The sequence below is a fragment of the Staurois parvus genome, unplaced genomic scaffold (genome assembly GCF_062004578.1).
Source record: "Staurois parvus isolate SC_StPar_1 unplaced genomic scaffold, SC_StPar_1.0 ptg000867l, whole genome shotgun sequence".
In the NCBI taxonomy this organism is placed as follows: Eukaryota; Metazoa; Chordata; class Amphibia; order Anura; family Ranidae; genus Staurois; species Staurois parvus.
This window is the reverse complement of record NW_028318663.1, coordinates 207934-226217: the sequence shown is the minus strand read 5'-3', so window position 1 is coordinate 226217 and position 18284 is coordinate 207934. Positions and strand designations below refer to the sequence as shown.

At 43.3% G+C, this 18284-nt stretch overlaps 1 protein-coding gene across 1 annotated transcript; it reads right to left on the bottom strand.

Annotated features, from left to right (window-relative positions):
* Positions 1–412: 412 nt before the first annotated feature.
* On the bottom strand, positions 413–17267 carry LOC149443208 (zona pellucida sperm-binding protein 4-like). Its single transcript, XM_089655740.1, has 13 exons — positions 17093–17267; positions 13915–14036; positions 11096–11189; positions 8804–8956; positions 6925–7112; positions 6624–6721; positions 6424–6551; positions 4338–4527; positions 4109–4256; positions 1447–1525; positions 1244–1372; positions 983–1099; positions 413–577 (listed from the first exon to the last, which is right to left on the bottom strand). Exons 1-13 carry the CDS (start codon positions 17265–17267, stop codon positions 432–434), a joined length of 1767 nt encoding a protein of 588 aa, XP_089511866.1. The 3' UTR covers positions 413–431.
* Between the last annotated feature and the right edge of the window lie 1017 nt (positions 17268–18284).

Genomic DNA, 18284 nt, shown 5'->3' with positions numbered 1-18284 from the left:
TTTTTGGCCACTTTTCTCCTATTGGGTCACAAGCATGCACTTTTACGTTAATGTGACCCAAAACCAGCTAGCAGGCCATTGGCCACTATCAGCTTATGCAACTCTAGGTTCTGGAAGGGTCTCAACAACATTGTCAGAACCCACTCAGCTGCCCAATTGCCAGCTACCTTTGCTTCTCAATGTAGAGAAGACAGCTGTGGCTAGATTAGCCTTCCCCCTCAGCCCTCCAGTGAGTGCCCCAGGCAGTCACTGCTCCAAACAGACTGAAAAGTCGATTAGCAGTCAAGTGACAGCTCACTCTGGTTTAGAGCCAACCTAGGACAGATAACTTACTCTACATATAGACTGTGCTTGGTTAGTGTCAGACTTATGCCTGGAGTCAGAAGACAAATTACATAAGATTTAGAAAATATATATTTTTAATATTTAATTTAAATTTTCACAGTATGCATTGTAGATCTTTGGCTTCGGTGACACCTCCAGATGCCCAGAATGGTAACTACCAACATCAATATGCCACCTCCTACAGCTGCTCCTCTCACCCACATCAGGAAATTAGACTTTTCATCTGTTTTACCTGAAAGAAAAAAAAAAAAGCCAGCTTAATCATGTTCATAATTCACTATGGTACATGGTTTGCAGGATGTAGTCATCTAGGTCCATCAAACAGATCTCAAGCAGGAACATTTAGGACATCTCAGCAATAAAGCATATTACATCTGTCTGCATTATGTGGATGGAATCCAAATTAAAGATTCCCACCATGAGCTATACTATAGGTTAAACCTTTTGTGATGTGCTTAACCTTTGTGTGCCTATCAATGCATGCTGTGATGGCACTACCCCTAGTGTTGCCAACCACATGACTTCTACTTTTCTATAGAACCTTCCTAAAGGATTTAGTGCAATTGGTATACTGTAGCCAAGCCATTATACAGGGACTCAGTTTTGTGAATATTTTTAATGTTTTCAGAGTTGTCACCTTTTGCCCTTTTGGGAACAAGCTTTTCTGCCCCAATCAAGTTTCCATCAATCGGTCCTTCTTCGGCACCAATAAAACCTGCATCTGTCTCATTCAGCATCTCAAAATCCCAAAATTCTGTAGAAACAGTTTAGGCCATTCATAGGTAAAGTTTGACCAGGACATTAGTTTGAGGCAGCAGTTTCAAAATTAACAGTGAAAAGCCATCTGAAAAAAAAAGTCAGATGTGTTGCCTTACATCATTGTGGATTAAAAACTTACCATAATAGGTCATAGGCATTTCTTTCTCACTAGACACATCCTTCACATTTGGGCGACTTTCAGCAGCAATGATGTTTATAGGACCTTTTGATACCAAGATCTGCTCCAGTGGTTCTTTGGCGTCTCGCTCTGGAAAAAGGGTCATTATGGTTATAAGTAGAGATTTTGGTCTTTCCCTAATGGCAGAAAGATCCCACACTTACTTCGCCTTCGGCTGCATAATGGACTGCAAGGGTCACTAGAAGATGGGATGCACACTGAGGCACTGCAGTGGAAGTAAACCTGTTAAAAAAAAAAAAAAAAAAAACAACCTTGAGATCGAGGCTGCCATTGCCATGTAGCACCCTCCTAGATAGGTGCTAGAATTAAATAAGATTTAGTTTGTATTTTTGGCACGTTTAGTTGTCACTAGTCCATGTGGTTGCAATTACTGTCAGTAAAAACAATTTGCACAGTAGTACTGATTAGTTAGGTCTACTTGTGCGTGATCAGCTGCAGCCTGGCAGATCGCTCGCTTCACATCCAGAAAGCTGGAGAAGCTTCTGGATAATACACTGCTCAAAAAATTAAAGACTTTGAAAGCACATCAGATCTCAATGGGTAATATATGCTGGATATCTATACTGATAGACAAGGTGATGTATTAGGAATGCAAGGATGCCCAATAGTTTGAATTGGGAGGTGTCTTCGTGTGGGGTGCCCCCCCCCAGGACTGAATTAAAAAAGATGCAGCAGACGAGTCCATTTTGTTGAAATTTCATTGCAGCAACTCAAAATGCTACTCAGCTTGTATGCATGGCCCCCACATGCTTGTATGCATGCCTGACAAACAGCGGTGTACGCTCCTAATGCGACCACGGATGGTGTCGGGGGGAATTCCCTCCCAGATCTGGACCAGGGCATCACTGAGCTCCTGGACAGTCTGAGGTGCAACCTGGCAGTGTTGGACGGACTGAAACATGACATCCCAGAGGTGTCATATTGGATGTAATGTGAGCGTGGGGGCCATCCGGTATCTGTTATCCTACATCCTGGTATCCGTTCCCTACATCCTCCAGGAACTGTCTGCATACTCACCACATGAGGCTGGGCATGGTCTGGCATCAGGAGGAACCCAGGACCCACTGCCCCAGCGTAGGGTCTGACAATGGGTCCAATGATTTCATCCCGATACCTAATGGCAGTCAGGGTGCCATTGTCTAGCCTGTAGAGGTCTGTGCATCCCTCCATGGATAATGTCTCCCCAGACCATCAACTGACCCACCACCAAAATGTTCATACTGAACAATGTTACAGGCAGCATAATGTTCTCCACGGCTTCTCCAGACCCTTTCATATGTGCTCAGGGTGAAAGGAGCCATACGCTGTGGAATGTGTGATTATAAACCCCTGAGGTTTACCTTTAACCAAGGATGGTGCATAACAGGATAAAATAAACAAGCCTTGAGAAAGCGTATAACATGTCCTAGCAACTGGCCTTCACTTCCTAGCTGTGGCTCTAGTGTGGGTTCCTCCCCACTGTCTCCTGGAAATTTTGTTGACGTCACCTGGGACGCCACGATCACATGGTCCCTGCTTGACAGGTGTTACTCTCCACAGCTTCCCTCTGAGCAGACAGGCTGTCCATCTGGATAACTGGTGTCTCAGCCACAGGCTTGTGTATTGTTATCCTGTTATGCACCATCCTTTACAAAAAAAAAAAAAAAAAAAAAGGTATTTATATGATCACACATTCCACAGCCCCTGGCTCCTTTCAGTACTCCCTGGTTTCACTTATGACTTACTATGGCTGCAGTGGCTTTTCATCACATGACACTTCTTATCTTCTCCCTTGGAATGTGCCTATTACCAGCGTTTGTGTGCTCGGGGTGAACCTGCTCTCATCTGAAAAGCACAGGGTGCCAGTAGTGGACCTGCCAATTCTGCTGGCAAAATGTCAGTTGAGCTCTATGGTGTCTGGCACTAAGCCCACTAGAGGAAGTCAGGGCCTCAGGCCACCCTCATGAAGTCTGATTGTTTGGTCAGATATTCACACCAGTGGCCTGCTGGAGGTAATTTTGTTGGGCTCTAGCAGTGCTCATCCTGTTCCTCCTTGCACAAAGGAGCAGATACTGGTCCTGCTAAAGGGTTAAGGCCCTTTTACAGCTCTCCTAGAGTAACTGCCTGTCTCCTGGAATCTCCTCCATGCTTTTGACTGCTGGGAGACAAACCTTCTGGCAATGGCACATATTGATGTGCCATCCTGGAGGCGTTGGACTGCCTGTGCTACCAGTAGTGACACCAACCCTAGCCAAAATGCAAGCCTAGAGTCGGGGGGAGAGTGAACAAAAAAAAAAAAACCTAGCACCTTTTAACTAGTCATTGAAGAAATGTGCGACTGCGTGCCTGGCTGGGAAATCTATTGGGGAGGACCTGGACAGTTTTTGCGTCGGCTTCATTACTTTAAGTCAGATCTACTTAATTGTGCATTACTTGTTACCAAGGGCAAGTATGTAGATTTACATACTACATCCAGATAAGCAACCAAATCATTGCCAAACCCAGAAGGCCAGTGTATTGCATATTCAGAATGGGATTGGCAATGGCAACCCCAGGCAATTCGGGAAGAGTTGCATTAATGCTTCACATTGACATGCTAAGAGGTAGCTTCACAATTGACACTTTACATAGTAAATGAAAATGTGAAGAAAATATAAAGTTGTATATTCCACAATGTGGACAGTTCAAACACGCATGCATAAAAACAGAAGTCCTAGCCTGCATATTCATTCAAGGTCAGCCAAATAGACAGGAAGACTTGTATCAAAACATGGCAGATGTACATGGAAAGCAACTTCATGTACTAGAAAAGCATGGTTGACTTACCTCTTCACTGAAAGCTGTTTGGGTAGGTTCATCCACAAAAACAAAGGTGCTAACAATGAAGCGCTTGTAGTAATTCCGGAAATCAATTGCAGCTCCAACAGGGGACAACACAGTGAGGTAATTGCTATCGTCATCAGCGTAAGGGCAGCTGAAATCACATTTATTGAACGCATTCGGTTTAAAATCTGAATACAGAAAAACTATGAAGATTTTTTTACATTGATCTTACCTGTTAACAATAAGAGGCCATTGCATTTGTTGATTGGGATTTAAGGATGGTGTGGCCCAGCAGTCATTTAAGATCAAAACCAAGTTTGGGTCTGTTCTCCTTAGTATTCTGACCTCTAAATAAACTAGATCCCTGAGGCCTTTGATTATCGGATAGTCTTTATCCTGGTAATAGGAGCTGTACTGTGCATCTGCAGGAGAAAATGCAAGATTTAGAACCAGTCTTGCAAAACCATGTCAGAGTGTTCTCTTCTCCCAAGAGCAGTGTTGTGGATAACCTACAATGGTAGAGGTAAATTGCTAGGTAAGTATACCATTAGGTTAAAGGGGAACTACACTGCATGTGAGCACCAAAAAATGCTATTTAATTTGTTTAATCAAAGCAAATGCACCCTCCATATCTTAATGAGGGGATAAAAAACCCAACATTTCTGGCCGTGGCCATCTTGAGTAAGGGCAGATGATTCATGTAGCATTTACTTCTTAGAATCCATCTGCCTTTAGCTGAGAAATCCCCTCCTGAACATTCCAAGTAACTGAATAAATGTTTCATATAATATACTTTCCTATCTGGCAAATGTTAGCAGCCTAAAGGAAAAAAAAAACAGTCAATGTTGCCGGTGATAGTGAAGTTTAGGTTAACTCCTTGGTGCGGAAGGTATGCAAATATATGGCCTCTTGGCAGCTGGGCCTTGACACCAAGAGAATGCATACCATATGTAAAAACACATAAGTGAAAGAGCAAGCACCCTGCGCACATTTTTCCAGCACCTCCTGGAAAGGTCTTGATTGCTACTTTCAATTGGGAGCTCTCTAATCATGTGACCACCAATCACAGCAGTAATTGGACCTTAAACCTTGCCCCCTGCCATTATGAATCCCTTAACTGCTTGTACCTGTGCCTCCCTACCCTTGAAGTAATCCGCTTGGTACTACAGCATATTAAAGGCCTGGACTTCCCTATAGAACGTACCCACTCTGAACCCTTTCCTTCAGCTTCCTAGATCTTTTAGCACCTTTATACAGGGGGATCTAGTTATTCAGGCACACCCTGAGTGGATGGGTCAGGGAAGGAACTTGCTTGTGGGAAGGTAGAGTGAGGTGCAGGCAGTAAATGGAGTCTGGTTTCAGTAAAACCTGGAACTTGAATGTATATTACATTGGCATTCTGTTCAATACAAGTGGGAGATCAGACTGAAATAACTCACAGCTCAATGTAGCCAGATGGAGGAGAGGTGCTGACAGCGACTGTTTCAGAGAGTGGAAGTGTGGCCTGCTCAGTCTGGTCCCAAGAGGGAAGCTCCTTTCCAGGGTAGAATGTCCCTAATCTTTCCCTTCATGTCAGGAACCTTTCCCCACCACTATCTAGGTAACCTAACAAGGAGGGGGCCCTCTCCCTATACTAGCCACATACCTGAAGTGCACCTGGGGGCAGGGCCTCAAATTGACCTTACTGACCCAAGATGGTTGCCAGGGGTCACATGGGTGTAATGTAGCCAAACAGAACATTGCTCCATTAAGCCAGGAAACTACAGAAACTTTTCCACTGCAGATGGTTCTCAGACCAAGTGGCATTCAGCCTGCAGAGCAAGTCGAAAAGAAAAAACGCACCTGTCTATATGCTGGTTAGGAACAGTGCTTAGTGCAGGGGAAGGTTCCTGATTAATACAGTGTGAAGGACGCTTGTCTGATTCTAAAGAAACTTTAGGCCTCCCTTCTGTGGGTTAGTGCCATCCGCTTGTGCAGAATACCACCACCCTATAGCAGAGTTATCCTCTGGTAACATTACATTTTAATAAAATATTTGAGCTGTTCTGAGCAGCCTTGTCCTACAGTATGCCAGCCATTTATTGTGACTGCAGACACTGAAGAGCCTGGTATATCTCCCAAGCAGGTACTGGATGGAGGCCCCACCTACAACCCTTTCATCAAATCTGATCTGTCTCCTGGTACTTTTTACATTGGTGATCCCTACATACAGAAGGGACTCATTTTTTTGCCAAGAAAAGGGTGGAAAGGCTTTAGGTAGCAAGCCAATTAAGGTTTTTGGGTTTGGAAAAAGCTTTACCAAGCCTGAATGTGGTTACCTTGAGCTAGTCTCATTTCCAGGGACAAGGGTCCTGTGGTGGATATGGGTGGAGGTGGTGGAAGAGTAACCACTTCAACCATCAGGGGGGCAGGAACAGTTTGAGAATAGTTGCAGCGAACAGTTAATCTGTTTAAAAAAAAAAATGTTAGTATTTTAGAACTGGCAAGGTACTCCCCATTCTCTGCCCATGTAGTTTACCTCATAGTGCTGTCTCTTGCGATTGAAACACCTTGCCATGTTGTCATTTTCATTGTAGCTTCAAAGGTATTTTCATAAACCACCTCATTCCCAGAGAGCTACAAACAAGAGCATTAGGCATGGGCAAGCACATAATGGTACCCCTCTGCTGTTTGCATTCATTTTGAATTGTGATCAGGCAGTATAGTAGTTAAAGTCTTAAACCCCATGTTATGTGGGTATGGTTAGAGCAACCGACTATACACCAGTCACCATAACCATTAATAGTAGGCAATATCAGACATCCACCTCACAATCTTACCTGCCTTACTCCACAAGAAAGGGGAAACTGGAATGCCACAAAAGCAGAATTCTTTAAAACTCTCAGTCCAGGGCATGATGTAGAGTCCACATTGACAACGTGTGCAGAATCCAAGATTAGGGATGGAACAGTCACATCTTTGGAAATTGCAACCATAACCTGGCCATCGGTTGTGCATTGGGCTGTCACTGCAAACAGCATGTAATTTAGTAAATTTTAGATGAACTGATCAGGGATGTTTCATGATGGTGTGATAACTGCTACTGCAAAGAGACCCCTTTTGCAAGACCATTTATTTTAATATATTCTCCCCATATTACATGTGCATTTAGATTTTATGCTTGTTCCTAACCTACAAGAACTTTGTGTAGACAAATGGCCCCAAGACTGCTGCTGGGAACCACCATCTTTAATCGCTCGCCAGCCCTAGATCCATTACTCTAGCTACTTGCCCTCGAGAATTTAACACCCCCCCCTCCAGGCCATTTTGCATTACCGTGCTGCATTGCTTTAACTGATACTTGCACAGTCATGCATTCCCCCCAACACAAATTGAGCTTTTGGTGGTATTTGATAACCTGTGCGGTTTTTTGCGCTATTTACAAAAAAAAAAAAAAGTGTAAATAGGCTTACGTGAAGCGTTATAGCATTTACAAATGGCAGTAAACATACTGGGATTCCCCCTATATTTTTACTAGTAATGGCAGTGATCAGCAACTTCTAGTGGGAGTGTGGCAGACATTGAGCACTGACAGTACTAATGGCACTGGGCAGAAAGGGGGTTAACTTGAGGGGCAATCAAAGGGTTAACTGGTTTTACATTGTATCCTGTGTGCTTCACTGTAAGCACACTGCTTTGTATGGCTGTGCTATACATAGCAGAGTGCAGGAGCTGAGAGGGGAGGGATCTGTTTTTTCTCCCCCCCAAACAGTTCATCAGAGTTGCTCAGCAATCACCAGGCGGTGGTGAGTAATCGCAAGCTGGGACTGTCACACTTCCCCCTACCCAGAAGTGGCAGTACTTCTGCTATAGGGCGGATGGGAAGTGGCTAGAGATCAGCATTTCCCTTCTCCCTCGCCAGCTACATAAAAGGTTACGTAGGGAGTTGGAGGAGCTGGATTAGCACAGAATAGGCACATATGCCCAGAAGAGGAGATAATTGATGTGCAAGGAGGGATTGGCTATAGCTATTGCAGACACAAGTTCCACAAGATGCTCCTTTACATTTTTTCATTGACAAATTCTCAACACCATCCTTTTATGCAATTCAGTAGAAGAAAATTAACAGCTCTTCTGCTTCATTTCAAGCTGTAGATTTCACCCAAGTACTGATTTGTTGAAGGCTCATGCAGAAGAGCCCAACATACAAAGATGGACACTTGCATACATCTAGATTTTACAGATTCTCTAAAGTTAAATCCCAAGCCATTTGTTTAAACTTTAGCCAAATTGGATAAAACTGGTCATGCTTTTGATGCTGGTAGTGTTTGTTGGGCAGTGTCCTCATGGAATTTCCACCCAATAGACAGAAAGGATGGAATGGACTCCCAACAATCAGAGCCTTGCAGGTGTTCTATAGCTCCTGACAACCATCAGATCTAGATTTGAGTAATATTTCACTTCCAGATAAAAGTAAAGTCATTTTATGCCCATGGTAAATACCAAAATAGGTGAGCACTACATGCCTATGAGTACACAGGATCCATGGTTTGTAAAAAGCCATGGTCTACCATTAGCAACTGGGAAGCTAGCATTAAACATGAAGTCGTTATCCAATAACTGCTCTCAGGGAGATTTCTGACTTGAACTGACTGAAAGCCAAAGTCTGTTCTGCAAGTTGCACACCATTGGACAAAGGCACCTTAAAAACGGACTTACCTTCCTTTCCAAAGTAACAGCGCAAAGAGTCACTAGGAGAGAAGCAGCATCCAAGTCCTTCACACACATCTCTGGACACAGAATCATTGGCACAAGGCAAGCGGTCACTTTTCTGGATAGCTGCACAGTCACTGGCACTTGGGGAATCCATAGCTGGAACAGACAGATTTACAATGGTCAGCCTCTACATTCAGTAGATATGGTTTAATGAAATTATCCCAAGTTGGAAAGATCTTCCCCAAGTTGGTTAAGAAATTATCAATCATGAAAATTGGGATCCATTCCTCAACCACACAAGTTAGGCTTGCAATAGATTTATGACTGAGATTTGTTCAGTAAGCTAAAGCCTTCTCCCATATGTAAAGTTGGGTATTCTGACGCAATTGCCTCATAGTAACCAAGTACAAAAATTCACTGGCACTGAAATTTCCCCAACAGTTCTCAGTACATGCCTTTCCAGATCTACATGAAGCCATACCACCATACCCAAGACCTCTGCAGAGTTTAGTAAACCAGTACAAGCACAAAAACCAGGGCATAAGTTAGTAAGGAATGATGGCAGGCTACTCTTGATGGAAACCCTATCAAATTCACAAAATTGACTAACATCTGTCTTTGTAATGAGTATTGTGCAGACACTGTCTTGTACCTCCTGCAGCCCATAATTAAGAAAAAAAGCACCAAGTGGAAAGGTATCCAAATAATGCATTAATTAGAAGAAAAAAAAAACCTGATTAACGAAAAGCTACCACATTTGAATACAGCACCATACTACAATACATATTGTATAGAACTCATCACACCCCAGTGGCAGCATTTCATATTAATACTAGGAACCCAAGAGTAATTGTAAACAAATGTGGACACTGCTGCAATATCACACTGACAATGCAATGAGTTTCCAAGAATCTAATTCAGTTTCCTCAGGATAAGGATGAGGTGTTAAGTATAATCTTGATGGATATGTTGAGGTGCCAGAACCTACTGCCATAAAGTGTCTGCTAGGTGAACGCAGAGAATTGGAGGATGTTTATTAGGGGGAAGAGAGGCGATTGGAGTAACTTGATCTGGTTGACCAAGAGTGCTGGAAACCTGCACTCCTTGCCTCAATACTCTAATACATGTGTGTCAAATTCAATTTCATTGCAGGCCGCATCAGCATTGAATGCAAAAGGGCCAGTTTTTATCCAAGTTTAGATGTCCAGAGCACCTCAACCCCCAGCACACACTTCAGAGTCCCTTACCCTCTTTTAAATCACAGTGCACCTCTTATCCTGTGCTGCTGTCAGGAAGATGGGGTGGGGCAGGGAAGTGGAAAGCGCAGGGTCTGGAGGACCAGAGTCTGCTGAATGCAGAGACCAGGGATGGTGGAGATGAGGGGGTGCTGTGGCTGCATAGAGGAGCAGGATTTGATGGAGTTCTGTCCTCTGCTGTCAAAAGCAAAAAGACAAGGTCCACACAGCTGCACATCCATGAACAGTTGATACAAGGCATGATAGATCCATGCTTTCATGTTGTTTACACCAAATTTTGACTACCATCTGAATGTTGCAGCTGAAAAATCAAGACTCAGACCAGGCAACATTCCTCCAATCTTCTATTGTCCAATTTTGGTGAGCCTGTGCAAATTGTAGCCTCAGGAGCGGCACTCAGTGTTGTCTTCTGCTGCTGTAGCCTATCTGCTTTAACGTATTGTGCATTCAGAGATGGTATTCTGCATACCTGGGTTGTAACAAGTGGTTGAGTTACGGTTCTCCTTCCATCATCTCAAACCAGTCTGCCCATTCTCTGACCTCAACAAGGCATTTTCTTCCACACAATTGCCACTAACTGAATACTCTGGCTATTCTCTGTAAACCCAAGAGATGGTTGAGTGAAAATCCCAGTAGATCATTTTTTTTAAAATACCCAGACCAGCCCGTCTGACACCAGCCACCATGCCATGTTAAAAGTCACCTAAATCCCTTTTAAGCGTGGTTTGAACTTCAGCAAGTAGTCTTCACCACATCTAGATGCCTGAATGCATTGAGTTGCTGCTAGGATTAGAAACGTGTTACCAAGCAATTGAACAGGTGTACCTAATAAAGTGGCCGAGACAGACCATTCCAGGGTGAATGATTAATCTGAAAGAACAATCCATGTTGGGAGTGGGACCTACTGAAATGTATTCCCTAGTAAAGAATGCAATTCCATCAATGTTATAAAATGTGAACTATGCAGTATGTCTTCTGAAATGTCCAATTAGAATATATTCTAGCAGATTTGGTTTAGTGCATACTAGTTAACATTTACCTGGTTTAAAGGGACACCTTAAATCTTTTTTTTGATGATCCACTTCTCCATTGATCATTCGGTCAAGGATCACAGTCACCACATAATCTTCATCCTTAAAGTAAAAAAAGGAGCAAAAATGACAACCCTTGGTAAGAAGATTCTAGAAGCCTTGCTTTAACAGTTGTAGCTCAGCTTGTCATCCTTTTCAAATGGAGGAACCCTTGAAAAACTGATCTCAGGGAACCCTTGTTAAAAGTTCTTGTATCTGCAACTCATGATTCAAATAATGATAGTCGGTAGGAAGAATACCCCTTACACTTAATCATTAAGAATTACCCCCTTACCCCTAAAGATCAAGGGTATCAGCGGAAACATGAGGGGCAGAAATGAGCCATTGCTCAAGCAACCACTGGAGGAACCCTGGTTGAGAAATGCTGGTTCTAGATTTGTGTAGCACAGTAACACCTTAGAACAGAAGGCATTCACTTGCCCCATTCCATCACATATCCTAAAAACAGACTAATTTTTAATTTCAGGAGAATGGGCAAAGCCCTCCAGAACCACTGGTGTAACAAGGAAGCATAGCCCAATATAACAGCCATTTATTCTAGAGTCTATAAAGCAATTTCAGGCCATTTAGCCATCATTAATGCAGTATAGAGAAATAATGGGTTCTAAGGGGTAATGTCTGAGGCCCACCAAGACAGTATGACCATAATCTGTATGGTTAGACCCTCTAAATTTTCCTTCATCAGGGTGTTAGACTTATCCTGAGATGTTCCCATTTCTCCACACTACCAGGGCACAGACACTTTTGCACAAGTGTATTGGCGATTTCCAAAAAGATTCAATCCTTGCAACATGGAAGTTTAACTACCCAACACCCTCACTGTGCTATTTGTCTATTTAACATGGAGATGGTGGCCCTCTGCTCTTTCCCCATTAACATCTTGGGTCTGCATGACTGAGGATTCCTAGTTTGGTATTCTGGTTCACTTTGGCACTTGGTGGTTCTGGAAGGAGTATCTGTTCTTTTAATGGTTCCAGTCATGTTCATTCATTATTTGAATTATGATATCTGGCCATGACCCCTAAAGAATATGTAGATTGAAACACGGTGGGGCTTCCATCTGGAAGTTGTACAAGAATTACCTTTGAACCTAAGATAATTACATTATAAGGAGTAACATATTGCAAGTACTGTATACCAGAACCATATTTTAGTGTGTCCTGTGTTAATTGCTTTTAAGCATGTATAAATTATATATGCTTTTAAAGATGTTTAATGTTTGGTTGCTGCCTCAAAGTCCCATGGGGTATTGGTAGTGTGCTTTGGTATCAATTTAGGGATGTGGCAGGTCCATGCTCTTCCAGTGAGTTCTTTCTAGTTTTAATGTGAAAAACTAGATATGATACACTGTGCAAGGGCCACTGTCAGGTTTCCATTGTCTGCGTCCCTCTGGTGAGCTTCACCATCTTTGTCCAGTGGTCAGAAAGTTCAGAAATTCCAAAGCGTTCTAGTCCTTACTGGAATGTAGGTTAATGGAAATGTCCTCACTAGAATATTTGCCCTTGACCCATGCTTCAGTGAGGGGTAAATAATTTTGGATTTCTGATCATCCCGGACCAAGTGGAAAAAGAAAGCTGAACCCAAGTATTAAAAAAAATAAAAATAAGTTTGATTAAGCTTCTCCACTCTGTTTCAAATGCCAATTTATGCATTGACATACCTATACTTCCTTAGTCTGTCCAGACAGTGTCACCTGCTGACTTGGCACCATCCACAGACAGCTTTAACTCTTCAATAAGACTGGATTTGAATAAAATGCAGTTTTATACTTCAGCCAATTGCAATGCAGATTGTTTTTCCAGTCAATAACTTTCGAGTCTTGTCTCTTAAGTTTTAACACTGATTGAGGGAACACGGAAGAAACAGGGAGGGCTCTAGCCAAAACTGAACTAACTAGCAGTAAACAGGAGGAGATGAACAGAGGGAAATTCCTAAATTGCATCAGTAATCAAGTTTTAGTGGCACAAAAATGCCACTAGACGTCTATACTACCAGACAACCTTATGCAGTTCAATACAACACAAAAGTAAAATATCAATTGTTAAAACTTGAGTAAAAAAGGGAAACCCTTTAAAACCTTGTCCCCATTGGAAAATTTTGAAATTTGCCCTTAGACTTTAACTTTATTTCCCTGGGTGGGTGATTTGGGCAATAGTGCTCTGCTATACTCGGTATAAAAGCAGAACATGGTTCCTGGTGAAGTATGCCTATACTCAAAACAGTTACTTTTGGAGTAAAGTCTCTACATAGTGGTGGGAAGTCCTTTAGGACATTGTTCTCAATTGAACATTTGCCCTTAACCCATATTCCAGTGAGGGCTATACATTTTGGATTTGTGATCACTGTCCTGAAGACCATCAGGACAAAGATGGCCAGTCTCCTCAGAGGAACAGACCATGAAAACTGGAAAATCCTTCAGCTATTGAAAATAAGACTTGAAACAGTTTGTACTCAACCCCATCAGTTTGAGCTTCAGAACCTTCTACATTTTGGTTCTCTCCCCATCCAAATTACAAGCTTGGATTAGTTTAGGCCTACTCTTGTAGATCGTTTGAGCCTCAAATCCAGCATTGCTCTAGTCAAGCTTTTGCCAGTAGGTTGAACTCTGATGAAGATCCCTAAACCTGACCTATTTTCAGATACAAGATTTAAGAAAAAAAATGAACATTTTCAGACAACCATTAACTTGGCACTACTCTCCAAGACCTCAAATTTCAGTTGTGGTCAATATATTGGCCTAAGAACATGCTACAGAAGGTTTACCCACCTCTTTCCTTACATAGCACCCATCATAAGTAGCAGTGACAAGCAGCATGTTCTCCATCCCCCATCCTATCCACAGGCCACATGCTGAGTCAGTCTGGAGAGAGTGGGCGTTATCCTTATTGTCTGGAAGAAGAGAGTAGGGATTAGGTTCGCATTTGGGAAAATGCAGGTGGCCAGTATACAAGAATCAAGCACACCTTCCAGACCACATTACACATGTTCAATCATTCTACCATCAGATGATCAATACTGGAACACACACCTCGTTTGTCATGCCCACCATTTGGTAAAGCAGTTTTAGAACAAATGGAACAAACTGCTGATGCAGTGCTGCGGACACAGCAACTGGGCTAAAGTTGGAAAGTCCACCCAAGTTACTTTAAGGCTAGGTACACACCTAGACATGGATGCATTAGGCAGCCCATTCAGAAGGTAGAGGCTTTTACACACCTCAGTAGCCCAGAAAGCAGACCCACATTGTAGCAGTGCACTGCCCTGCAATGTACACGAGTGTGCTGCCATATATTGCACTGCTGTGCAAGCACATCTGTCGGCAAGGTACATTGGGGTGCCATTTAGAATGAATGGAGGCACGCTATCACAAGTATTGTGTGGTGCTTCGCATTACAGTAAGGCCCCATTTATATGACATGTGTCATGTATACGCGCTTTTTGCACATTATTGCACTGCACAAAGCAGCTCATTCATTTCAATGGGCTGCTCTATGAGCTGCAAAGAAGCTCATGCACCTTTTTGCACTCAAGTGTTTAGCATGAAAAAGGTGGCAAAACTCAGTTAAAAACATGTATCCCTACCAAGTACAATGAATGGTATGGCAAATGCAAACCACATTTGCCCCAGTGCCCCACGTTGTAATGCACGGGTAAAGTCATACATCAAATGCAGATAATTTATAAATTATAGGGACACCTGCTGGATGTTCTTTTGCCAGCAGGTTTCTGTAAAACTTTATACAGCAGCTGTCAAAGAAGCAGTACCTTTGGGGCCCATGCATATGTGGCCGCCAATAAGAATCTGCGTTTGAGGGCAAAAAAAACCCCATGTACACTGTGCGCAGATAGCTCCACACAGCCAGATTTATAACCTGTACAAATGAATTGCTGGTGTTTGCATGTAGCTACTCATCCGAGCCATTAACTGCTATAGAGACTGTCCAGCCCTGGATGCAGATTGTCTGGCCTCAGTCAATCGGCCAGTTTGTATGCAGCTATGAGTCCAGTCTGAAGAGAGCAGCCTAGCTACCCATCTAAGGTGCCAGTAGGGCTCTGCTACATCCAACAAGTAACAGGCTAAATGTATGGAGCGTTTCACAATGCTGTGCTGCAATTTTGCTGCACCATGGGTGTACCTGTGGTTTCCCCTAAACTTTCTATTTTATCCTCTCTGCTGCAGAGAGTTACACAGTTAATCGGACAAAAAAAAGTGTAAAATTCTATACCCACAGTTGATCCAGAGGAAGGCAAAAAAAAACCCCAGCAAAGCATGACCCAATTCACTCCTGCAGGGAAAAAATTCCTTCCTGATCCGAGAGGCAATCAGATATTCCCTGGATCAATGTAACTTATAAATGTTATATCCAGTTATATTCTGTGTGTCCAAGAAACAACCCAGGACTTTCCTACAGCAATCCACTGAGGTGGCCACAACCAACTCTTGAGGGAGTCTATTCCACAGAGCTGATTGGAGGGAAAGGACACACCCTTCACAGAGCTGAGGATGTTAATCACAGGCTATGTTCTGCAGCTCCCTCCCAGTCACCATGTCGCTCCTGGCTTCAAGAAAACTTGTCAGCAGTAGCTCATGCCGATAGAGAAAAGAAACAGCAGACAGAAATGACAGTGCTCGGGATTGAGACAAGTATACACTATAGTGGGATAAGCTTTGTTCATATTTTATGTCTGAGGTTCACAACCACTTTAAGTGCAATCACCTGCCCAACTGTGCAGATCTCAGGACTGAAAATCCTAGGTTTCAGTTTAAGGCTACATGCACAAGTTGTGCACGGATTTATTTTCCCCAAAAACACCACAGTTTGGGAAAATGCATCCATGCACAATCACCGCCATTTTATACAAGATTATTGGCGATCTGCGTAATGTGTAATCCAGCAATACAGAAGGAAACAAGCAGCTCCAGGACTGTAAATACAGGTGTGTTATGCTGTAGGGCCCTAGTGTCCAACCCGGTTCCTTTAGTATAGGTGTGGCCCTCAGACCTGTAGTGGGAACATAGATTAGGGTAATAGCTCTGATCTCTACCAGCCTCATGCAACATGTTCCCAGATTCATATGGTCTTCTGTAGCATATCCCAGCCAACAATATATCCTGTCCTCACTCTCTGACTCTCGTTTCCTCTATTGGTCTGCAGTCTGACAGTCCTCTAAAGCATTACATAGATGGAACATTATGTGCGGCCCTTTGGTGATGTCAGGGGCCAGTTGAAGCCCCCCTATAGTACATAGGTTGACAACCACTGCAGTATGGCCATATGCCTGTATTTACAGCCATGGACATGTAGTCTTAGATTCCATTTACACTTGTTATGCGACTTTTGGGTCCAAAGTCACATGACAAGTCACACCCAACACTCACAATTTGGAAGTCATAAAAGTGCAAATGGAGCCTTATAGTAAACCTTTCTACCACAGCACACCTTTTGAAAATGCTGATCACCTGGCTATCCTGCTAATACAGGTGGCAGTACTTTGAGCCATTGACCTGAAGCAAGGTTGCAGATCAGCCCTTACACTTGTTCTACTGACCCCCCATCCCCCCCAAGCCCCCCCCATATTCAACTTTACATACAGAGAAAAAAAAAAATTATAAAAAAAGTATCCTGGAGACCCCACCTCTAGACCCTGCCACAAAAAGCATCCATATACTGCAACATACAGCCCCAGAGTGCATACCCATGGTAATGCTTGCCCATTGGAGAGCACAGCCAAGTGACCACACTGACCAATGGGGGGGGGGGGGGATAAAGTTACCAACCCCCTTTCTTTTATGTCAGCATTAAAGGATTTCCCATCCATATGTAGTGAGATGTAATGGATGGATGGATGGATGGGGAGGGGGGGGGGGGAGTATTAGTACAATGGATGGATTCCACTACATAGAAGGTTCAGAAGTCATAATCTATCTACTACTCTTTACTCACCCAGTACTGCAATATCCGCAGCAAATGCTTCCAAACCTGCAGGAAGGGAAAATCCCATGTCTCTGGGCCCACAATGTACACCAGACAGCTGGTCTAATATCTCCCCAGACAACACTAAGCCAGGCAAGTAACAGCTCCATAGGATGGCCAAGAAACCTGCTATAGAGAGCCCCATACTGTCTGACGATCACAACTTCCCAACCTGGGCCAGGGAGGAGATATATACCACCATTGGGAGGATGGGCAAGTGATCTGATTGGACAGGTGTAAACGAGGACCCAGGAGTATTAACCCATTATTTATAGGACTGGTAGTATACATACTCTAGAATCTAGACCAGTGGTTCTTAACCTGGGTTCGATCGAACCCCAGGGGTTCGGTGAGTCAGTCTCGCGGGTTCGGCGGAGGTGAAGACCCACACCCGACTCATATGATTCGTGCAGTAAATATTCATTATTATGTTTTTGTTTTTGTGTGAAAATCATGTTTTAATGGTTTTGTTCTTTGTTCTTAACGGTTTTGTTCATTTTGTGCACCTATGTATAAATATATACCTAAATATATACCTATGTTTTGAATTTTAAAAATCATATTTTATTTTTCCAATTAAGAAGGGTTCGGTGAATGCGCATATGAAACTGGTGGGGTTCAGTACCTCCAACAAGGTTAAGAACCACTGATCTAGACATTGCTGCACCACCTCCTCCTATGACTGGACATTTATATACCCTAGACATTAGTGCACTACACTTTCTTAATGAACATTACATTTATGTATTTGCTCTACTGACACCATCCACTGCCCTACTGACACCTTCCACTGCTCTACTGACACCATCCACTGCCCTACTGACACCTTCCACTGCTCTACTGACACCATCCACTGCCCTACTGACACCTTCCACTGCTCTACTGACACCATCCACAGCCCTACTGACACCTTCTACTGCTCTACTGACACCATCCACTGCTCTACTGACACCATCCACTGCTCTACTGACACCTTCCACTGCTCTACTGACACCTTCCACTGCTCTACTGACACCATCCACTGCCCTACTGCCACCATCCACTGCCCTACTGACACCTTCTACTGCTCTACTGACACCATCCACTGCTCTACTGACACCATCCACTGCCCTACTGACACCTTCCACTGCTCTACTGACACCTTCCACTGCTCTACTGACAC